The sequence below is a fragment of the Homarus americanus genome, unplaced genomic scaffold (genome assembly GCF_018991925.1).
Source record: "Homarus americanus isolate GMGI-L3 unplaced genomic scaffold, GMGI_Hamer_2.0 scaffold30858, whole genome shotgun sequence".
Taxonomy (NCBI): domain Eukaryota; kingdom Metazoa; phylum Arthropoda; class Malacostraca; order Decapoda; family Nephropidae; genus Homarus; species Homarus americanus.
Genome location: NW_024737697.1, coordinates 381036 through 406873, shown reverse-complemented (window position 1 = coordinate 406873; position 25838 = coordinate 381036). Strand labels below are relative to the sequence as shown.

General features: G+C 36.8%; 1 protein-coding gene across 2 annotated transcripts in view; it reads left to right on the top strand.

Annotated features, from left to right (window-relative positions):
* LOC121873519 (polyamine-transporting ATPase 13A3-like) overlaps positions 1–25838 on the top strand; it is a 57960-nt gene that overhangs the window by 23795 nt on the left and 8327 nt on the right. For both annotated transcript variants that reach the window (XM_042377106.1, XM_042377107.1), the window contains 9 exons: positions 2543–2667; positions 3094–3191; positions 4812–4967; positions 8553–8708; positions 10370–10585; positions 17547–17786; positions 19623–19715; positions 23465–23572; positions 24539–24712. In XM_042377106.1, the coding sequence (XP_042233040.1) occupies positions 2543–2667; positions 3094–3191; positions 4812–4967; positions 8553–8708; positions 10370–10585; positions 17547–17786; positions 19623–19715; positions 23465–23572; positions 24539–24712 (1366 nt within the window). The remainder of the gene's footprint in view (positions 1–2542; positions 2668–3093; positions 3192–4811; positions 4968–8552; positions 8709–10369; positions 10586–17546; positions 17787–19622; positions 19716–23464; positions 23573–24538; positions 24713–25838) is intronic.

The following is a 25838-nucleotide window of genomic DNA, read 5'->3' as shown; positions in this document are numbered from 1 at the left end:
ATTTAGTTATTAGAAAATACTTATACAGGGTACAGTAGAATCCCAGTTATCTGGTTAATTGAAACTCACTCTCAGGATCCCTCCAATAAATCCTACAATGCACCGTGCTACAGGCTGACCTAGCAAATTCATGTCTCGGAAAAATTGACTTCTTTAACAATTATTCCACACTATATAAACGATGTGGCTAATAAATAAAGACAATATAATATGAAACTATAAAATTTGAATAGTGAAGAGCATCGGTGTGTATGTGTGGGAAGTGAATGTGTGTGTAGGTGGTGGGCTATAACTACATGTCTGACTTACCAGCCCAGCCACCATGTTTATTGTTACTTGTAAAGAAACTATGAAAGTTGTTGAAAATCATTACAATACTGTAATGTGGCTTATAAAGAAATGAAATATAATATAAAACTATAAAATAAGAAAATGATGAGCATGGGTGTGTATGTGTGAGAAGTGGAATAGTGATTGTGTGTTGAGTTGGTTATAGCCAAGGCCTTAGCTATAACTACATCGCCGACTCAGCCAGCCCTGCCACCCCGTATATTACTTGGAATGAAACTATAAAAGTTGTGGAAAAATCATTACAATATTTTAATATGACTTAGAAATATTGAAAATATAATATACAACTATAAGACAAGAAAAAGGAAGAGTGTATGTGGGAAATAAAAATGTGTGATGAGGCGGTGGGTTACTGGGCTATAACTTTGTGGCTGTGCTGCCTGCTGATGTGATGTCATTTTTTATGGCATAAACAAAGTTAGCGCGGCAGCTACATGTTTGTGAGTCAGCTGGGTGACTGCCTGTGTTGCATCTCTCAGAAGGAGGGAAGGAGTTATTTTTTTAACATAAAGTACAATATGTGCTATTGTATTTTATGATATGCTATGTATCAATTTTATTGTTTATAATAGCAATAAATATGGCAACTCATCCCCATTGTGCACGGTATTCAAATTAACGATTGTAGCTGGTTTTTGAGGATTTTTTTTTATTATTATTACATCTTGGTGCCGGTTATTGAATCTACTGGTTGCCTGGATACCGGATCACTGGAATTCTACTGTAGTTTGGATATATTTTTACTTTACTGTACGGGTACTGTACTTTTTGGCTGTTGGAAATTGACATTTTGTCATACTTGTTGATTATTAGATTTATTCTATACCCAGTAGCAGAATGAACTTATGTTTATATAATTTTTGTGATTCAGGAGATTTATAAAAGCATGTACTTCATGCTTGCAGATAGATTAAAAAAATATACTGTATTGTATATATATATTATAAATCAGTGGAAAGAAAAAATAATTTCACGGTTCTTTTGGCCAACTTTGGACAACCAAGCAATTAATTTTGATTATTAAGCCAAGTTTTAGCGGCTTAGATATTGAAACAGCATCAGTGTTTTATAGATGTTATAAATTGTATGCTTAGTGTAATAATTCATCCTGTATGCCATTGTCAGCTCATTGTGCAGTACTACTGGTTGGGAGTTGGTGAGGACATTTATACTTTCTTGAGAAGTTAATTGTTGTGATTGCTTTATTTAAAAAGTCTGTGAGGGTTTAAAGAATTTGCTAAGTTGTCCATTGTTTGTCCTTACATTGCCTTGAGCTACTAATGTGTGTTGATTGAGGCAAAGCTTCTGCCAGGCATGACTTAATTGACTGTTAATTTAAAGCATTAATATAAAAAAGTAAAGTATCTGTCAACTGAAAAGTTTGGAACCAGAGGCTTCCATAAAATGGATAATTATGTAAAGTGGATACTATCAGGAATGTGTGTGCAAGAAAAGCCTGCAATAAGCCATAGTTCAGTAATTGTGTCAGTTTGGCTATCGGTACGATATACTGTATAGGTAATTAGTTTATACAAATACCTGTATCTGTGCACTAACTTATTTCATTATTCTCTAACACTCACAATTTTCAGTGTGTCATCATTTTCCTGCAATGACTGTATAACTTACATTACCAGCACAGTCACTCAGTTAGTTGCCTGATTATTTTATATTTATCATTTACTCTCAGGTAATATGTTGAAAATTAAATGAAATCATTATATTTTATTACATTTTTTATGCTAATTATGTACAAAAAAGATGAAGAGTTGTAAGAGAATTTGTGGAATTTGGAAGTGAAGAAAAGTTGGGAGGTGTGAAGATGGCTGACAACACACAGGAGATGACGCAATAACTCATCAGGGGACTTGTGTGATCAAATGCAGAATGGAATTTAAACTACTCAAATCTTACATAAACGAGACTATGCCATAAAGTAATTTTGGTTGACAGATATTACACTTTACTTTACTTAGTCTTTTAGTTCAAGACTTGTGAATTTACAGAATGACTAATTAGTAACTTCAGATGTCAATTTATAAATGCAGTAGATAACATATTACAGTATTTGTTTTATACTGTAGGTACAAGTATTAACCTGTAAAATATGTGTATCATGGGAAATATTAGATCTTTATTAATTCTAACTTAGTAACACAAAGATTCTAGACAACATTATGACTACTTACAGTTATGAGAGACAGTACAGTGTGTTGCGCAGTGGCATGAACAATACTGGTGAAGGGGGTCAGCCTCTGGACGACCTCAACATACCCGCCACCTTGGCAGCGCCCGCCCCAAATGGAACCATAAAAGGTAAGAGCGAATCATTGGTGAACAGAATAGTCACGTAAAGAAACAGAGTAACTAATAATGAATTAATTGGGTACAGAAAGCCTTTAATAAAATGAGGTATATGTTTGTTCTTTTATTTTTTGAGTCGACCTCACATGACGTGAACTATTAGAAGTGTCGGCTGATAATTTTAAGTCTTCCTTGAGTGAATTTATTATTGTTGAGAGAGTTATTTTCATATCAATAATAATACATATGCCTGTATAATGTTTTTTTTTGCTGTATTTTCTGGTTCATTGTGTACTTTAATATTCTGGATCCTTTTATATTTATATTTTTCATACTGATATATTACTTGTTTTTGGAGTCAGGCATACAATATGGTATTACTGGTGTTGCTTTCATACTGTATATGGTTCAGTAAAGAAAAAAAATTGTGCTCTTCAGAGGTGGACAGCGTACGTGTGTTTTCGTGCAAAAAAATCCTTTACCTGTGGGACTTAGACACTGAGTCTTTCTACAGACTAGCAGGATTGGATGCTGGGGTAAGCTACTTCGTGTTTTATGTATACAGTAGTATGTAGGTACTGTATGGTAATTTGATTTAAAATTGATTACTGCATTTATATTTATTAATACTGTAATTATTAAGGAATAGAAATAAATAAAAAATGTGATACTTCTGGTGTGGATAGAGATAATTTTAAATTACAGAGGATAATTTTTAGTTGTGTTTTTTCTGTAAAGCTGATCAGACAAATATATTTCAAAGTCACAACTTTTACTCAGAAACAACATAAGGTGAGGGTAGGGTACAGGTCAGGGTAGTGCACATTATAAAGCTATTATTATTATGATACTCAACGCTGAAGAGGTACAGTAGAACGTCAATTTAAAGCGATTCAATTTTACATTATTGATTTAAAGCGACACCCATAATTAAAGACAATGTTTTAATTTAAAGCTAATCTTTCCTATTTTGCGCGAGTCAATCTGGTGCATCATATTTTCAAATTCGCGCCTAATGTTTCTCTGGGCACCTACACTGTCCTAAGGGCAAAGCTGTACTGTACATGTACTCAAAATAATGTACTAAATGATTACTAAAATTTTTGTCTAGTGCAAACTATAGCATGATTATATTCAAATTAATCAACATCTTGTATGAATTCCAACAATGTAAATTATATTCTCCCTGGTAACTTCTGTGACATTTTATAAACCAAAAACAAAAACTCAATCTAAAGGACATAAATAAACAAATACTTCACTAGACCTTCGGCCCCAACTGTCAGAGTGTCACTGTCACCCCCCCCCCTTATATAATATCACAGACTAAAGTTAGAAGAATATTATTTGCATTGTTAGAATCCTTGCAAGACAGCAAATAATTTGAATATAAACGTCATATATTTTGCACAAGAGATAAATTATTTAGCCCTTTGTAATACAATTAATTTGAACATGTCAGTTCAGGGACATTTTATAAGAGAAAAACTTAGTCACTCTTAAGGACAGATAAATAAATAAGCATTAGACCTTGGCATCAACTGTCAAACATATCACCTCACCTCCCTCCCTCCCCCCCCATCTTCCCAGCCAGTAAACAGACCATTTCACATCCCATAATTTTAGCTGTGTTGATTTATGAGTGTTTGTTTTAACATAATACTACAAAAAACAATGTTTTGTTTATTCTAGGAGATGGGCTGAGGTGCATCTGGGTAGACTCTCAGTCTTTTTAGTATTTGTTATTATATACATTGTCTTACATAAGAGATACAGGGCCAAGTTATAGCTAAGTCGATTAAACTAAGTTACAGTATTTTGTTATGCAGGTTGTGTTGTAGAGTACAGTACAGTATATAAATGTACATTACAGTATATTAATGAATTGACAGTGAACTTTTAAATGAAATGTTTTAGTGTTGTTCTGTACAGTAATTGTAAGGGTGAAGTTTTGCATGCTGTGTCATGTGTCTGTACAATACAATACAGTTTTGAACATTTATCTTTATTTAAAAAAAATATGAATTACAGAAATTATTTTAATATCAGCTGTATGTCATGCCAGAAGTCGAGGTGTTGGGTATGTTTGTAGCTATAAACTGTATCTTTTATTGATATGAACTGTTTCAGTAATAATAAATTTTATTATAAACCAGCAATCGGCAGAAGACCTTCATCACTATCGAGGACTGCACTGGATTGAACAAGCTCGGAGGCGACTCATCTTTGGGGACAACACCATCAAGGTTCCAGTTACACCAATAAACCAGCTGCTGTTCCTTGAGGCACTGAATCCATTCTATATTTTCCAGGTAATATAAATATTGGACAAGCATCTGATGGGCTGGTCATTACAGTACTACTATAGTACATACTCTGCAATTCACTTCAGTTTTCTCTTATTCCTTTACAATTCACGGTCTTTTTCAGCTTTTATTTCCATGTTGTGTAGTTATGTTTATCAAGCACATTATTTTTCTCTTTTTGATCCCGTTGACTGCTGCTCCATTAATTAAAAGTCAAATTGTCACACAGACTTTGTAAAGGAATTTATTAAGTTTTGTTACATAGTACAGTTGTACCCCACTTGACGCGGTCAATAGAACCCAGAGGGTCCCGCGTTAAGTGAAATCCGCGTTAAGTGAACAACAGAACATATGGGATTAATTCCAATAGAAACCAGCCCGACCCCCAAACTCCACTTTTTGAAGACACATAACTATGTTGTAGTAAAAATAACATCTTAATTTTATGATGGTACATGCACACAATTAATACTTAAGAGAAATAGAGAAATACAGTCGCCAAGTTAATGTCCATTCAAATAATGGACTCAACTCCCTCCCCCTCTTCTCACACTACACTGCTGGCTCTTCCCCCTCTGAGAAATTTTGGGGGAAAACCACTAAATTTTAATAAATAATACCTCAAACTAAAGTTAGGATAATACAATTGACATTGCTGGATTCCTTGTAAGACCAGGAATATTTTGAATATAAATGTCATATATTTTGCACAAAAGATAACATATTTACTAGAGAAAACATTTTATCTAAAATTTGTATGTCTAATGCAAAATATATGATGTTTATATTCAAAATGATCACCAAATTATAAGAATTCCAGCAATGTAAATTATATTCTGGCCGGGTAATTTGTATGAATTTTATGAGCTAAAACAAATATCTTCAGTTAATAAAAAAAAAATATTCTTCAGACACTATCTGTCAATCAAAGTACCCCACCTTGCCTCCCCCCTCTTCCAACCGCGCGGTCAGTCCCAACCCTCCCCCCCACCCCCCACCAATCCTCCCTTCAAGAGAAAGAGTGGGTGAAAAAAATAAATTTTAACATTTTGTATTAAATAATACCTCAGATTAAAGTTAGGATAATATAATTGACATTGCTGGATTCCTTGTAAGACCAGGAATATTTTGAATATAAATGTCATATATTTTGCACAAAAGATAACATATTTACTAGAGAAAACATTTTATCTAAAATTTGTATGTCTAATGCAAAATATATGATGTTTATATTCAAAATGATCACCAAATTATAAGAATTCCAGCAATGTAAATTATATTCTGACCGGGTAATTTGTATGAATTTTATGAGCTAAAACAAATATCTTCAGTTAATAAAAAAAAAAAGATTCTTCACGGGGTAACAGATGGTCGGTCGGTCCCTCCCTCCCCCCCACCCCCCACCAACCGTCCCAAGGAGATGTGTGGGGAAACCAGAATATTTAACTTTTTAGTAATAAATAATACCTCAAACTAAAGTTAGGATAATATAATTGACATTGCTGGATTCTTTGTAAGACCAGGAATATTTTGAATATAAATGTCATATATTTTGCACAAAAGATAACATATTTATTAGAGAAAACATTTTATCTAAAATTTGTATGTCTAATGCAAAATATATGATGTTTATATTCAAAATGATCACCAAATTATAAGAATTCCAGCAATGTAAATTATATTCTGGCCGGGTAATTTGTATGAATTTTATGAGCTAAAACAAATATCTTCAGTTAATAAAAAAAAAAATATTCTTCAGACACTATCTGTCAATCAAAGTACCCCACCTTGCCTCCCCCCCTCTTCCAACCGCGCGGTCAGTCCCAACCCTCCCCCCCACCCCCCACCAATCCTCCCTTCAAGAGAAGAGTGGGTGAAAAAAATAAATTTTAACATTTTGTATTAAATAATACCTCAGATTAAAGTTAGGATAACATAATTGACATTGCTGGATTCCTTGTAAGACCAGGAATATTTTGAATATAAATGTCATATATTTTGCACAAAAGATAACATATTTACTAGAGAAAACATTTTATCTAAAATTTGTATGTCTAATGCAAAATATATGATGTTTACATTCAAAATGATCACCAAATTATAAGAATTCCAGCAATGTAAATTATATTCTGGCCGGGTAATTTGTATAAATTTTATGAGCTAAAACAGGCAGTCAGGCAGGGTGGCGGGTGGGGCAAATCTAAAAATAGCGTCTCGAGCCGGACACTCACCGCGTATATGTGGAAAAAATCCGTGTTAAGTGAAAGTTCAGCTCTGGCGAGGCACCGCGTATATGAAAAAACGCGTTAAGTGAAACCGCGTTAGGCGGGGTAATACTGTATATGAAAAAACGCGTTAAGTGAAACCGCGTTAGGCGGGGTAATACTGTACAGATACAGTACAGGTAGCTGTGGCAATCTGAGGAGCTGGAAGTGGTTTGTGTACTAAGCTTTTCGAGAAAACTGTTATCTTCTCTGTTGCTTTGATCGTGGGAGAAATAATATACAGCTTGCTCTTAAAATTCACTGGAGTTTGGGTCTCACAAGGGTCGTGAATAGCCAAATCCACGGATATCATTTGCTGACCCGGGGGGGGGGGGTATATTTTTACTCGTGTGCAAAGAAATGTATATTCCCTTTATGTGTTTACCCTAAGGACAAGTATTTATTTAACCTGTATTGTATATATGTGTATATATACAATATAGTCTCGGTTTAGGCGGTCAATTAAACCCGTGGAGGTCCACGTAAAACGAGAAGCGCGTAAACGAAATAACAGAACATATGGGATTAATTGAAATAGAGACTGGGCCGACCCCAAGACTACCCTTTTACCGACACAATACGTACGTTGTAGTAAAAACAACATCTTAATTTTATGATGGTATGCACATACAATTAATATTTAAGAGAAATATCAATAATATTAGGTTTTTTAACACTTACGTTAGTAGAAGAGATGGCTGAGCACACGGGGATGGGGGGGTTGGTTCCGAGGCAGAGGGCAGATTATTGGCCCTCACCTGTATCACTTGTATCACCTGTATCACTATCCACCACAGAGGCTTGCAGGGCCTCGTTGTCAAACCCCTCAAAGTCCATATCCTCACTATCACTGACTTGGGCTGGCTGTGGTGGGTGGCGGGTGAAGAACTCGGTAATGTTTTGTTGACTGGGCGACCTAGTGCGCACCCTGCCTGCGCCGCTTCCCGCGTAAATGATGGAATGTACCGCGTAACTAATAATTGCCGGTCTGGCCAGGTGCCGCGTAAATGACCAAACGCGTAAAGGAAATCTGCGTAAATCGAGACTATACTGTTTCTTGAACGGATGGCTCCCTGTCCCTGCCACAAAAATGCCGGCAACTTTAAATCTACCCGCAGACATTCTTGGGTACATCCAGGGTGTCATCCACGAATAATTGTGGACTGCGAATTCAAAATCTGTGAATTGTCACTGAATTGTCAGGGCATGCTGTACACTAATAATAAGTTGATTGATGAATAGATAGATTAATAAGTGAATGGTTAGATAGTCCAATATATGTGATCATTAATTTCTGGACTGAATAACATTTTGTCCTTTCTTGCAGCTGTTCTCTGTGTGTCTGTGGTACTCAGATGACTACATGTGGTATGCTACAGTTATTGTGGTGACGTCTGTGGTATCACTTATATCTGAGGTGTACCAAATGCATCGTAATCAAATGGTTCTGAGCAGCACAATACAGTCGGCAGATAATGTGCAGGTAGGCCTATGTGTTTGTTGTTTATTTGGTACTATATTCCCCCTTAGGATACACTTTTCCTTTTCTGATGATATTTCAAGAATGACAGAAGTAATTTTTTTGAACTTGGAACACATACCACTATACATTGGTAAACTGCAGTGTACCCTCTTGAAATGGGATGATGTGGTCCCTTCTGTTGGCTTTGGAAACTTTGTTCTCTGCTGTTGGGAGTTTTTTCTCTGAATGGTACAGTATTTTGTGTTATGTCCACAATCATTCACCTAGTTTTCTTCACATTTTGTACATTCATATATTGGTACAGTGTATAAAGTTGCTCTGTTGTTTTGGGGCAATGTGGCTCATGGATGACTGTTTAAATATTTGTTTTTAATTTTTAATTTTTAGGAGATGTTAATGTTTCTGGGTGATACCAAATATTTATTTAGTGAAATAATCTTACAAGTTTCATATTGTTTTTGCATCTACATAGACAGTGCAGTCATGAAGAGTAAATCTATTCTGCCAATATCAGTCCAAGAGACCCAATTAATACTTATTTCCACTAAGGTGCTTAAGAGTGATATGACCTAGGAGCACCCCAGTATTTCTTTGTCATTTCTGCTCCTGTAGCTGCCTAATAAAATGTCATAGAGACAGTGATATAGCTACATGTTTGGACTACGAGGCAGAGCAAAAAGTTCCTGGAATGTACAGTAGCTGTATCATTTATTCAATATCAATTAAAAAAGTCTAACCTTATCACCCTCAAAATATTTCCCATCCGCACATACGTATTCCAGTGGTTTTGCCACTGTCTGAAGCTCGTCGAAAAGTCCTCTTTTGGTATGGATTGTAAACTGGACATCCTATGAGCATTAATGTCATCCACCTAGATAAAACGCTTCCCCTTGAGCCGTGTTTTCAGTCTCGGAAACAGCCAGAAGTTGCACGGAGTGAGATCTGGTGAATATGGTTGGTAGTTTTTGACAGGCATCTCCTCAGCCAAGAACTGCTGCACCACTTGGGAGGTGTGACTTGGTGCATGATCATGATGCAGGAGCCACCTGTTCATTCATTACTTTTCTGGTTGTTTTTTGCCAAATCGTTTCCCGTAAATAACTTAGCATTTGCATGTAGAACTCTGCATTCATGCCTTGACCCATAGGCACAAATTTGTGATGGGTTTCCACCACTGTTTTCCCTGGTCTTCACATGAATATGATGTTAGTACACTATTCAAACTGTGACATCTTGAGGAGTGTTCACCGAACACCTACACTCAACCGACTACTTTGTTACACTGATACATTCTCAGAATGTTGGTGCTGTTTCTACAGACCAGACACGAAACACTTCTGCTCTCTACTCCCCTTTTATTAATGTTCACGCAGGTTTGCACATGACTTTGCAATTCTGGGAACTTTTTTATTCTACCTTGTATATAAAGACTATTTTTTTAGGTCATTGTGTGTATAAAAGATCATTGGGTGTGTTCAGGAAAGTCTATGTGAGGAATGCTTTGTTCATCAGGAAAATATTTGTTGAAAATGAAAATTATTGATTATAAAAGGGAAAAAGCTGGGCATTTGATAGTACAGTAGTAGTAGTAGTAGTAGTAGTAGATGATGATGATGTGTAACTAAAGTGAAGATGACAACAAATGTTTTTCCTATCCTCAGGTGGTACGAGATGCTGACCAGGTGGAGACTATCCCTTCAGATCATCTTGTTCCTGGTGATGTGGTGGTGATTCCACCTCAAGGATGCATGATGCAGTGTGATGCAGTTCTACTACAGGGAAACTGCATTGTTAATGAGTCTATGCTAACAGGAGAGTCTGTTCCAGTGACTAAAACATCTATTGTTGATCGCTCAGATGTTGTATACAATGAAAAGGTTAGTTTGGGTTATATTGTTTGGCTTTGAAATGCTTAAGAATTTCTTTGCTGTTTCTTTGACCATGTTTCTCAGTTTTAGTAAGGAACAATTAATGGGAGATATTTAATCCCTTGTGTATGGGGTCCCCTCTGTCCTGAATAAAATATTAAAAGTGGCATCCCCAGATTGAAAGGGTTAAAAATTGCAGAAGATTGAGAAATTCCTAATGATTTTGTGTACCACAAAATCATTGCCATATGACAAGATTTATCTGGATTTTTTATTTTATTTTATTTAATTTTTTGAGTTGTGTTCATGGCTGTGATTGACCATCCAAAGGCCAACCAAAGAGTGTAGTATTGTGCCTTTAGAAGTCAGTTCATTGTGACATCAGTGGAGGTTGTAAATAATCTGAAGTGAAGAAAAAATTGGGGCAAGCAATTAAGGCACTACTACCGGCAGTAACTAAGTCATATTACTGGTACCACAAAGAATTTCTTTTTCTTTTGTGTGTGATGTGCTTTCTCAAGGACTGAAATTGTGCCTACAATCCACAATTCATAGGGAGATACAGTGTACACAGAGATAGCTCCTAGACATGTATTTGTAGATGAGAGCTGGATAAGAGAACATAAGAAAATAATAGTTAAAAATAAAAAAAGAAACAAGTCGGGCTATCTAGAACGACATTTTATTGCTGCCCCAAAGAAATTTTTTTTTCTGTTTCTAAAGGACTGAGTTGGCATGTGATCCAGCATTCATAGCAAGGTACAGTGTACATAGGGATAGTGCAAACAAACAGAAGACAACTCAAACTGTGTTGGGAGGAAACACTGGACGCATGAGATTAAGACCAGCAGAAGGCAGCTTAGTTATTTTCTTCTTCTTTTTAAATAACATTGGTTTGCCACAAGGGCATGATCACTCCCTCATCTCACTTCACTGAGACTTCAGTTAGTAGAAGTGAGTATAAAGAAAGTCCTCCCAATGAGGGGTAAATTTCTTGGTCAGAAGAAATAAAGTGTACTAACCCTGTGGATGGCACTATTCATAGCGGCCTATACCCAGGCAGCGAGCCTGTGGGGCATTTAAAGGGACCTTGATACTAAAGCCCTGCTACCAAGACAGAGATTAAAAGCAATTATCATAGTAAGAATAAAGATCAATATTATTGTCACAAGTAAGCCGACGATTACAAGTTCATCACATGGTAAACTGGTGGGCTTAAGGCTAAGTAGATCCGTACAGAGTCTCCCCCCAACAGCAACAATCATGAATACATGGAATCCAGGGACTGAAGCAGCACCAGGAAGTCTGTTGACAAGCAATTACTGCAGGGCGACGACAGATATAGATTGTGCGGGCCTGAGAAGTGCAACGTTTAGAACGTTACAGAATGTGGTACGGCATGAAGGCTGTTGCTGGTATTGCCCTGACTACATAGTCAAGGTGAAAGAGGCGATTGCAAGCCATAAGGGAATGAGTTTCCTAGGGACTTAAACAGATGAAGCTGGATCCTTCCTGGTTGCCAAACTAGAACAAGTTGGGAAAGAGATCATTGCTAAGACTGAGGAAGTAGCCCATAGGTGGCGGAGAGTAAACCAGGATCCGAACAAGTTCTACAGCACCTAGGGACTCTGAAGAAGTGTGTCGAAGAAATGAAAATTAACGGACCTACTGTTAGGGGAGAGGAGGAGCAACGGGAACGTTTTGAGCATAGGAACAATGTAATAGTTTATGGAGCTCCTGAGAGCCAGCCGGAGGAAGCTGAGAGTAGGAAAACACATGATAACAGTTTGAGAATATTTGTACAGAGGCTCTGAATATGCCCCCACCCCCAGGATGTGATGAGGCTGGGACAAAAGCAGGAGGACAAGCCTCGCCCCCTCAGGGTCACACTAGTGAGTGAGGAGAAGAAATGAGAAGTTATTCGGCAGGCAAAAAACTTATCCTGGAGCGAGGCATTTTGGAATGTATTCATTCACCTAGATCACACATTAATGCAGAGGGAACAGCAAAAAAGCACTTGTAGGGCTTGAAGCAGAGGAGGGAGGAGTTGAGTAGGAACGGGGACGGGTGTGCATGGGTTATATCCGGGGGGGGGGGGCGAGAGCGCCAGCACAGAGCCAGGAGGCAGTGGTACACCCTCCACCCTCTCTACCTCCCACCTAGGAGGAGGCTAACGCTGTGTAAACAATTACATTTCTAACCACACCCATCAAAATACAGTGTATTTAGCAAATGCTGCAGCTGCTAAGATTGAAGGGGGGCCGAAGTTACTACTAAGAGCAGAGATGTTACCAAGAACAAATTCTGGCTTGAGTGTCATGTACACTAATACCGACACGTTTTTTGATAAGAGAGAGGAGTTCGAAACACTACTGAAGGTACACCAACCCGATATTGTAGGAGTTATAGAACTGTTGTAAAGAACAGGATAATCGACCCAGAGGAATGTGAGTTCAGTATTGCTGGATATGACTCATTTGCGATCCTTTCTCAAGAAACTTGCAAGAGGGGTGTGTTGTATGCTAGGCAAGACCTTAGAGCCAGCCAGGCAAGGGTACAAGGAGAGGATATTTTTGAAGAATCTAAGTGGTGTAAAATTAAGTTAAAGGAAGAAGACTTACGTATTGTTGGGTGTGTCTACAGATCCCCAAACTGTAGCTTACAAAACCAAAGGAACTTAAGAGCCTTAATAGACAATGCAGTGATGCTCAACCCTAGCCACCTCCTTATCATGGGGGACTTTAACTATGGCGACATAGACTGGAGAAACGAATTCACACCAAATGACTAAAATAACCTCGCTACTCTTTTTGTAGAAACTCTGAGAGATAATTTTCTGTTCCAAAATGTTAAAGACCCGACACATTACAGAGGGGAGCAAACACCCAAGCCACTGGACATCATCATAACAAACGAGGAGGGTATGGTGACCAAACTGGAACATCTAGTCCCAGTTGGCACCAGCCACCGTGTAATGTTGTCCTTCAGATTTAACTGTTACTCAGTTCACAACAAAACCAGGCCAACGTGCAAATATTACAAGGGAAATTACGAAGGGATGAGGGGTATCCACTGGCCTGACTCACGAAGGCATAAGAACGCAGACACTACGCTGAAAACATTAGCTAGTAAAGTGAACCATTTGATTGATACAGTAAATATATACCCAAGACCAAACCTATTCTAGGAATACAAGGAGACCCCTACACATGAACCATGCGGCGGTCGACAAAGTTAAGAAGAAAACCCAGAAGTTCAAGACGTGCATTGGATCAAACGATGAGCAGGACAGGAGGATGTGTGCAAGAGCCAGAAACCAAGCAAAGTCTGAGTGTAGAAGGTCTGAAAAGGAATCCCAGAGGCTGGATGCAAGCGAGGTCAAGTCAAACCTAAAGACGTTTTACCACTATGCAAAGTCGAAATTAAAAATGTGAGTAGGAGTATTGGACCTGAGGCTTGAAGATGGTAGTTATGCAGATTCCGACCAGGACAAAGCTGAGGCATTGAAAAGCTTCTTTTCCTCGGTGTTCACACGTGAGGATGCAATTAATCTTCCTGTGTTTGAGGACAGACTGTTTGACACAGCTTTGACCCACATTGTGTTCACAGAAGAGGTTATAAGAAATAAACTGTCAAAGGTAATGGTCCATAAGTGTCCCGGCCCTGACATGGTGCATCCTAGAGTGCTAAGAGAGTTGTGCAATGAGCTTGCCGAGCCCCTGAAGATCCTGTTCTGTAAATGCCTGGACGAGCAAAAGGTCCCCAGTCATTGGAAAGTGGCTTGAGTGAGTCTTATCTTTAAGAAGGGCGGTCGTCACTCCACGAATAACTATAGACAAGAAAGCCCAACCAGCATAGCATGGAAAGTACTTGAGAGCATTATAAGAGATGCCATGATGGAACATCTACTACGAAACAACCTTGTAAAGGATTGTCAACACGGTGTTATGCCGGGGTGCTCCTGCTTAACACAATTACTCAAGGTACTGGATATTAGGACCTAAATTCTGGAACAGGGTGGTAATATCGACAATATTTACCTAGATTTTGCCAAAGCCTTCGACAGTGTACCCCATGAAAGGCTGAAAAGTTATTTGATTTGGGGAAATGTCCTAGCATGGATCGTAGATGTTTTCTATAACCGCAAGCAGTGTGTGGTGATTAATGGCACAAAATCATCATCTAATAATAATAATAATAATTAACTGTTTATTGAAAAAGTGTGGCAGCCAGAAGGCTGAAAATATACAATTATATAATTGGGGAATGGGTCTCTTGATTTACAAATGATGTACAAGTAACATAAGTGATAAATATGATATATAATAATTACGTGTTCATAATTTTTACAATGGTTGGAAACAGGCTGTTCTTATAGCAATCAGTTCATGCTTGTGTGGGCTGGATGCGGTTGGGCAGGTGTGTGGCCACGTGGCCAGGGCAGAAGCTTGGGGCAATGCAGGTGTGTTCCATCCTTCAGGTTAGGTCAGGTGAAGCCATGAGGTCAGGTCAGGTTAGGTCAGATCCAGCCACACTCAGTATTGCTGTGTTTTTGTGCTTTTCTTCGAGTTGAAATTGCCACTTTTGTATATCACTTGTGGGTTGAGCGTCAGTCTTTGCACTGTACTGTTGGTGGGAGGATGTTGATAAATCCAGATGGGCAGGAGATGGGGGAGGGGAGGGCCCGACAGACCAGGCTGGCAGCTGTCTCCTTGGTCAATAGACCACGGCCGTGTTAGCGGGCAGCGCCGACTACACACGTCCTTACCCTATGAAGGCTGTGTGTGTGTGTGTGTGTGTGTGAGTGGTACCTGTCACAAGCGTGGTACCACAGGGCAGTGTATTGGGACCACTGTTGTTTGTTTGCTTCATAAATGACATTCCTGAAGCTGTACACTCCTCCATACAAATGTTTGTGGATAACGTCAAGTTATTTCTGGAAATTAAGATCCAAGCCGACTGTGAAGAACTGCAGAAGGATCTCTGTGAGCTTCAAGAATGGTCTTAGAAGTGGCTGTTAAGATTCAATGTCACTAAGTGTAAGAGGATGCACCTGGGACGTACCAACGGTAAGGAGGCGTACCATATGTCCCAACGGGATGAAGAAACTGCACTATTTGAGACTGAATGTGAGAAGGACCTAGGTGTGTATGTTGACAATGAGCTGAAGTTCTCGGGCCATTGCGAGAAGAAGGTAAATCAGGCAACTAAATTATTAGGTCTTATAAGAAGGTCGTTCAGATATCTAAACGGTCCGTCCCTCGTTTGGAGTACTGTCACCCCGTCTGATCCCCAAGATATGCTAGGGACTGCCAGTTGCTTGAAAATGTCCAAAGGAGGGCCACCAGACTGGTGCCTGCACTGCGGCACCTCAGCTACCCTGAGAGATTAGAGTGCCTGAAATTGTCTAGCTTATACTACAGATGGGCAAAGGGAGACCTAATTGAGGTGTATAAGCATCTGAAGGGGCACTACTCAGTTGAGTGCCCTTTCCTGGGGCTGGGAAACGCTCGCCCCACAAGGGGTCACAGCTCAATGTTGAAGAAGCCTCAAGCCCAGAAAACTGTGAGGGGTAAATTTTTTGGGGTGAGAGTTGTGAACTCTTGGAACAATCTGCCAGAGAGTGTTGTGACGGCACCGTGTGTGAGCTCTTTTAAGAATAGACTTGATAAGCACTTGAGCAGGTTCAGATATATTCAGGAGCCGGTGCATGCCCAGTACTTGCCAGCAGTGCGTAACAGAGACGTGACTGATAGGTCAAGCAGCTAACAAGCCAATCAGTGGTGAAGAGGATGAAAGTAAAAGTCCTGCTGTTCCCTGGCTCTGTACTGGTGCACTTGCCTCCACTACCCTCCCCTTTTATATCGCCCATGCACGTCCGTCCCTGTTGCTCATCGACTCCTCTCTCTTCTGCTTCAATGACTTCAGGAGTTTTTTGTGCGGTTCCCTCTGGATTACCGTGAGTTTGGGGTCGGTGTGTTGATGTGGCGCAAGTTACCTAACCATGCATTCGCATGTAACTTCTAATTTCACATCCATCACATAGCTACGCTCACTACACCACCTTGCTTCGTTTTGGAACTGATGGCTGCAAAAATAGTCCTCCAACGTCACCAAAGACACAACAAAGTTGATAATTATAGTTCTTGAAGCACTTCAGCATAATGCCTGTGGACACAGGCGACTGATACCGAGCCTGCATATCTTGGGTGAGAAGGATTTTGGCCTTAGAATCCTCGTAAGTGTTGGGACTTTTTATGTGGAGGTCCGCAATTATTTGACCACTTAAGTGTGAAACCACTTACAGTATAATGAAGACACTTAAAATGAGGACCCCCTGTACAGTATAATACACCTAACTGGCATCACTCTTTATGTTCTTAACACTGCTTTAACACTGTATTCTTGGCTGATTTTGTTCTGGTACGGAAATGTACAGACCTGCATAACACAAATTGTATGCAGCTAATGAGGGAACAACCTTCTACAGTGGCAGCAGAATATGAACTAAGCAAGCTGAGCAGCTGGGCCACCCACGCACCTGGCTTATGGAGATGCGTGGGAGCATGATGCAATCTTGGAACTCCATGAAAATTTATTCCCGTGCTCAGAATGGAGACATTTGGAGAGAATTTCTAGAAATTTTCTCCAAATTTTCCAGAAAATGCGCCTGATTTTCAACCTTGGAAAATTGCTCACAAACCCGTTAATTGAGAGAAATTTTCCGGAAAAATTCTGAACAAATTTGAATTCTGGCTGTTGGTGAGTTTTGGCTATGAGGGATTCCAACTAATGGAGATATTACTGTACTGTATTGGTTAATTGCTTCTTAAGTATCAATTTCCAAAGCATGAAATAAGTAATATTTATAAACATTTCTTCCAGAACAAAATCAAAATTGCTTTTGATTTTGTTTTTGCTTTTGAATTCCTTTTTGTTGAAATTTTAAACTTTATGTGGTCTCTCGCAGGAGCACAGCCGCCACACCCTATTCTGTGGGACTCAAGTGATTCAGACACGGTTTTACGGAGGAGAGCGTGTCGTGGCGGTTGTGGTGCGTACCGGCTTCCTCACCAGCAAGGGGTCGTTGGTCCGCTCCATCATGTACCCTCCGCCTGTGGACTTTAAATTCCAACAAGACTCTTATAAATTTGTTGGAGTTCTTGCTGGCATTGCATCAGTCGGCTTCATCTACACAGTAATAACCAAGGTAAGGTGCATTGTCTTACTGTCTTAGAAAATGTTTGTATGAAAATTGTAAGCAAATAAATATGTTACCGCACCTTCTATTTATTAAGAAAAATGTGGGTAAGAGTTTGTGAGTGTACTGTGTGTATTGATGAGGAAGACATTGATTGATAAAAAAGAAAATTACTATTGTTGATGGTGTCCCCTCTTAGCTGAATAAAATTGTCTGATGTTAGCCAAATAAAATATTAACAGCCATTTTCTCAGTTGTTTGGGAGCAATGTATGAAGGGATTAACAGTCTTGGGTTTGGGTAAGCGCTCTCCCGCCAGGCGCTCCGGGTTCTGGCCTGTCGCTCACATCACAGTGCTAGACTGCACCACATGAGAGATAATTGGACATAATGAGTCATAGTAAGCTTGCTGTTTGAGATAAGGTGGGATTTGTTGCATTAGTATTGTAAAGAAATTATCTACAAATAGTTGTGTTTGAGTACAGTAATCATTATTAAAAATAATTATTTCTATAAGTAATAGTGTATAGAACAAAAAAAAAATTGCTTATGCTTAATGAAAATGTTTATACGTCACTTTATACCTTCATTATTTCATGCGATTGCACCATGAAACTTATTCTATCATAGGGCATACAGGTGATGGTCCAAGTACTGAGCCTTAGGGTACTCCACTAGTGACTTTACCCAAATTGGATTTAGTGCCATTAATGCTGACTCTCTTTTCCCTGTCCTGTAACCACGCCCTAATCCAGTTTAGAATATCTCCTCCTATTCAATGTGCTTCCACTTTACGTTTTAGTCTTTCATGAGGGACCCTGTCAAAGACTTTGCTAAATTCGAGGTAAACCACATCATAATTGTGTCTCATCCACTGATTCGAAAACAGCTGAAAAGAATTATAATGGATTTGTCAGACATGAATGCCCACTTATAAAGCCATGCTGAAAATCATTGATCAATTTGCGTTTCTTGAGGTGATTTCAAATTGAGTTTGAAATTTTTGCTTCCAGTAATTTGCCTACAATGGTGTTAAACTAATTGGATGGTAGTTAGAGGATAATGATCTATCTCCCTTCTTGAAAATTGGTATCACATTCATTGTCCTCCAGGATTTTGGTACTACACCCATTTTTAATGACATGTTAAACAAGTTTGCTAAGGGCATACTAAGTTCTTCCTTACATTCTTTTAATACTCTGGAAAATATCTCATCTGGACCTGGCAACTTATTAGGTTTTAGTCTATCTATTTGTTTACTAACATCGTTACTACGTAGTCACTATCCCTTAATCTATTTTCTTCACTAACTCTGTAGATAGTTGGTACCTCGGATATCATGTTTAAGTTTAATTTGTGAAAACTAATGATAAATATCTGTTCAGATTATTGCTCATTTCTCCGTTGTTATTAGTTAGTTCGCCGGTATCTGACTGAATTGGTCTAATCTTGTCTCTTGTTTTAGTTTGATACTTTGGAAAAATCCTTTAGGGTTTTGACTTCAACCCCGTTACTACTTTCAGTTCATTATTCCTTTTTGGCCTTTCTTATCTCGGTCTTAACCCTAATGGTCAATACCATATAATAATCTCGGAGGAAAACTTCACCACGATTGATTCTCCTACCTATAGCCCCCCTTTGTCCAATAATATTATCTTTTATTTATTTCTAAGAAGTTTAGATAAAGTGATAGCTAATTCTTCACTTAATGTAAGGCCAATTTTTAATCATAATGTGGAGGATTTTCTCATTATGCTCTTGTAGGATTACCACAACATTCAGATTTCATCACAAACTGTAATACATTATCACCTGACTGTAATACTTTATATTTTTTCTATGACAGTATATACGAGGGCTGACAGCTTCTGTAATAGCTCTGGACTCACTGGATCTGATCACCATCGTCATCCCCCCAGCACTGCCCATGGCCATGACGGTAAGGTGCTACAAACACTGCTTTATGATATTTAGACTTAGAATATTAATTATATCTTTAGTCCAAAAAATATTAGAACTATGAAATAAATACATGAAAGCCTCCGATAACGATGGTTCTACTAATGACAATTCATATTTAAGACCCTGGTTAATTTAGGACCACAATTCAATGTACACCATTATTTTCTTTGTATTTACGACAAAAATAGATTAAAAAGTTAAATAAAATTACATTTTCATATACAGTACTGTAAATAATAACTAAATCCCGATATGTATTTTACAAATAAAAAAAAACACGCCTTGTGCACAGAGGTTGCCGGGCCTGTGAGTGGTGACACCAGCATCACTAGTATAAACAGTCGCAGCTTGGCGGGCCTTTTGTTTTCCCGCATCTGAACAGGAAAAGGAGAAAAACTTTCTCAGGTTTCTTACGGCATTTTTGCGTCCCTATTCAACATGAGCAAGAGAGCAAGTTATGGAAGTGCTGGTTCAAAAGCTAAAAGAAAGTGTATAAGCTTAGCTGAGAAAATAGATCTGTTAAAATGATATGAAAAGGGTGAGAGGTCTGTGGATATATATATGGAGCAAGCAATGAACATATTTTCTGAAGAGTATCCATAAACAGAATGAAACATTAAAATTAACAGGGAAATGAAAAATGCAAATGACCTCTACATAAAGATGTATAATGAGAAAAGAAAGCAGCTGTGCAAGGTTCTTTCGACAGCTTTATTATTAAAAGGCCTAAACCATCAACTTCAGCTACACCATCAAATTCAGCATCATATCCAGCTTCAGCAACAACTGCAAGTTATGTAACAGTTTCAGCAACAGCTATGACATCTTTATGGAAAGCTACAGCTTCAGCCAGAGTTGAATCTGATGACTTCGTCATCTGAGTAAAAAGTCGCATAACATTCATTGGCTGTCCTTATGTTTTAGACTTTACCACCATTGGTGAGTAGAATTTGGATTTTACATTCGTAAGTATTATTTAAAACATATATGAACAGTAATAAGTGTTGCTTTCATATTCTTATGTAGAGAAATGACGATATGTTTTCACATGTATGCACTTACATACATTAGCATTCCCAATCCATTTCGTTTTTTCTTTACCATTAATGGTTAGCTACTTCTATCGTTCCATTTATTAACATTAAATATCATTACTTAAAACATGTATATTCCATTTTTTACATTAATTTGACGACATATTCGGTAAGAAACGATAATAAATCTTTTGTACATATTCTTAATAAGATAAATGACGCTATGTTTCCTTGAGTGTGCACGTATATGTTGGCGTTCCACTATCAGTCTCACTTTTTTCTTCAACATCAGTGGTTACTTTTACTGTACATTAAATAACATTAATTAAAACATACATATACTGTATATTTCCATTAATTTTACTACAACAACAACCAGGGTCTTATTTTCTTCAGTTTCAGGTGGATAACTGACATTATGGCTGTAAACACTGACAACAGCAATGCCATCCCATCTCCTCTTGTGTGATCTTAGTGTGATTTATATTGTGTTAGGACCATTCATAAACATTATTTAAAGAATATAGTTTGCATTTTTCATTAATTTTATTGTTTGGAGGGAAAAGAGGGTAAAAAGTCACACAAAAGATATGAAAAGGTCACACTTGGGAACACATCTCATTATTAAAGCTTTATTTTGATGTTAATTAATGATTCACGATATGATGATTCACCTTACACTGCAATATTGGAGGACACATTACCGTCATTATTCGAGGCTTTACTGTATTACACATGCCATTCATGATCATTGGTCAGGATTCTGTTACTCTGTATCATATTTTAATTGTTCTCTCTGAAGGGTTATAACTCTTACTTGCATGTGATATACTGCTCTGTACCTGGACATGTGGCAGTACCTAACATCTACTGTGGTTCATAAATTTGACTGGTTTATAGCTGTTTTTCCATTATGATTTATGTCATATTCACAACAAGAAAAACATTATACAGTAGTTCAATTAAAAACCTAATTAGTAATGTTCAAATTCCAATCCCCAATACCTCCATGACCCTCAACTAGACACTAGATACAGGTATTACCTAAAGTTTAAACTTGAACTGAAAACTTGGCTGGGTGGAAGAAGTAGGGGGGAGGTCAGTGGATGCTTGGGTGAGACACTTTTACAGTGGTTGAGATTGTCTGCACCCTTGTACAGTTTTTAAAGTAATAAAGAATTTTACTCATATACTGATACATTTTATAAAGAATTTTACTCATATACTGATACATTTTATAAAGAATTTTACTCATATACTGATACATTTTATAAAGAATTTTACTCCTATACTGATACATTTTATAAAGAATTTTACTCCTATACTGATACATTTTATAAAGAATTTTACTCCTATACTGATACATTTTATAAAGAATTTTACTCCTATACTGATACATTTTATAAAGAATTTTACTCCTATACTGATACATTTTATAAAGAATTTTACTCTATACTGATACATTTTATAAAGAATTTTACTCCTATACTGATACATTTTATAAAGAATTTTACTCTGATACATTTTATAAAGATATTTTTTACTCCTATACTGATACATTTTATAAAGAATTTTACTTCATATATTGATACATTTTATAAAGAATTTTACTTCATATAATGACACATTTTTATAAAAATTTTACTCCTATACTGATACATTTTTTATAAAGAATTTTACTCCTATACTGGATACATTTTATAAAGAATTTTTACCATATACTGATACATTTTATAAAGAATTTACTCCATAATTAGAGATATTTTATAAAGAATTTTTACCCTATACTGATACATTTTTTATAAAGATGCATTTCATATACTGATACATTTTTTATAAAGAATTTTACTCATATACTGATACATTTTATAAAGAATTTACCCTATACTGATATTTATAAAGAATTTTACTCCTATACTGGGATACATTTTATAAAGAATTTTACTCCTATACTGATACATTTTATAAAGAATTTTACTCCTATACTGATACATTTTATAAAGAATTTTACTCCTATACTGATACATTTTATAAAGAATTTTACTCCTATACTGATACATTTTATAAAGAATTTTACTCCTATACTGATACATTTTATAAAGAATTTTACTCCTATACTGATACATTTTATAAAGAATTTTACTCATATACTGATACATTTTATAAAGAATTTTACTCATATACTGATACATTTTATAAAGAATTTTACTCATATACTGATACATTTTATAAAGAATTTTACTCCTATACTGATACATTTTATAAAGAATTTTACTCCTATACTGATACATTTTATAAAGAATTTTACTCATATACTGATACATTTTATAAAGAATTTTACTCCTATACTGATACATTTTATAAAGAATTTTTTGCATTTTGGTCTTTATTTTTGGAGAAAAAACATTTAAAGTGCATAGATGAATACAGTGTATATTTACCAACAAAATCCACTGTAAATGATATTTGATGACAGGAATATTCGTTTTCATCATCAAGTTTGATTTTATTGTTCAAAGGTTCAGTTATTTGTTGATACAGTGATTGATTTTTTAATTTGTTAATGGAAACATTAAAGAACAGAGCTGGGATTGGGTGCATCAATGAGGGAGAGGGGGTGTATGGGGGATCCTAGGAAGTTGGGGGTTATCTTGACGCAGTAATATATGAGTATCGACATATTCCTCGCCAGGTTGGAATCTTGTATGCTCTCCAGAGGCTGAAGAAACACAAAATTTTCTGCATATCACCTCGCTCCATCAACATATCAGGAGTTCTCAACTGCATATGTTTTGATAAGGTAAACAAAATAATCCACTTAATGTGACCTTGCAGTTTGTTGTTGTAGACTAGGTGTAATCAGAATGTCTATGTCATGTATGCATTTCAGTTTGGTGGATACAATAAAGGAGAAAAGATTGAGAAAAGTAGAAAATAGTGCCAAGGAGCTAATTTATGATTTAGTTAATTATTCCCCATTTGAAAGATAATATAAGAGGTAGGTAGATTAAGATATAAAGAATTAACAAAAAAAAAGAATATGGACAGTACATTATATTGAAAAAATGGAGGATAGATAAAGTAGGTTTATTTATTTTTATTTTTTTATTTTTTTTTTTTATTTATTTATTTATTTATTTATTTTTTTTTTTTTCCTGTGCCCATCCAGGCACAGGTCAATGACCCACATCAGGGCCTGGGGGGCAAAGGTATAATAATAATAATATTATTATTATTATTATTATTATTATTATTATTATTATTATTATTATTATTATTATTATTATTAAATAACAATGTAATAGTAATAATAATAATAATAATAATAATAATAAAGGCTCATAAATAAAAAAGAAAAAGAACAAAGATCAATAGCGAGAAACGATATGATGTATGTTGTGTTAAGGTAAGAGAAACATTGAGACCCAGCAATTGTGTGTAAATGAGGCAGAAAGTCAGATCAACAACCTGGGACTTGGTCACAATTTTCGTGATGCCATATGGCAGCAGGGTCTACCATTAGACAACACAGTACATTATGCTTCCAATATCTTCCCAGGTGGTAGTACCTCCCTGTTTGATAACTGCCTACTACCTACATAAGTATATAGATAGATAGATAGGTAAGTAGATACATAAGTAGATAGATAGATAAAAGGATAGGTAAATAGATAAAAAGATAGATAGATAGATGGATGGATAAGTAGATACATAAGTAGATAAATAGATAGATTGGAGAAGTAATTATATTTCTGTATTACATTAGACTGGCACACTGACTGAGGATGGGCTGGACATGAAAGGAGTGGTTGCTGTGTCTCAGTCACTGAGTAAACAACTGGAGCTGAGCATGATAATGTCACCATCCAATCTTCCTCACGACCATCTGCTCTACGCTATGGCCACGTGTCACTCCGTCACCATTATTAACGGAGAGCAGGTAATTGAAAGATGTATTGATGGTACAGCGAGAGTTATAATATCCCACTGTTGTTATCATTGTATTTTGGCATAAACTGGTATATGCCACCAGTGTACTGTAGTGACATAAACTGGTATATGCCACCAGTGTACTGTAGTGACATAAACTGGTATATGCCACCAGTGTACTGTAGTGACATAAACTGGTATATGCCACCAGTGTACTGTAGTGACATAAACTGGTATATGCCACCAGTGTACTGTAGTGACATAAACTGGTATATGCCACCAGTGTACTGTAGTGACATAAACTGGTATATGCCACCAGTGTACTGTAGTGACATAAACTGGTATATGCCACCAGTGTACTGTAGTGACATAAACTGGTATATGCCACCAGTGTACTGTAGTGACATAAACTGGTATATGCCACCAGTGTACTGTAGTGACATAAACTGGTATATGCCACCAGTGTACTGTAGTGACATAAACTGGTATATGCCACCAGTGTACTGTAGTGACATAAACTGGTGTCACCAGTATAGTAACTTATATTTTATCAGATAACTTGAGTATGGTATACTATTTTATTCTTTGTTATTTAGACAAGGTAATGCAGGTAATGATTTAAGTGGTAGAGAATTGGTATGTTTTAAGTAGCACCAGCAAAACAAAGTGTTAAATTTTTAGTTACCTTTTTTAAACTCAAAGAACAAAGAGTTTAACAATTTAAGAAATTCCTTGTCATTAAAGATGTGATTACAAGAATACTAAATTTAAATACACATACTGTATACATAATTATTAAGAAAAACTATTTAACATGAAAATCAATTACAAAGAATATTTATGAAATTTCAGTTTCATCACAAATGCACGAGATAGAATCTTAATCTAATTTTCATTAATATGCAAAAATAATAACAAACATTCTACATGTACAGTCATTTCTGCTACAACTCGTGTTTTGTCAACGTGAATTGGCTATAACGCGATTGATGAGTGGAAGAAAGATATTTGTAAAACGTGAACGCATGTTGGCTGTAAAGCGATTCCACTCGAACGTTTTAAGTGTACTGTCGCTTGGCGCGGGGTTATGCAGTGTTTACAGTTCACGTTCGACATCACATGTTCAATTGATTCTT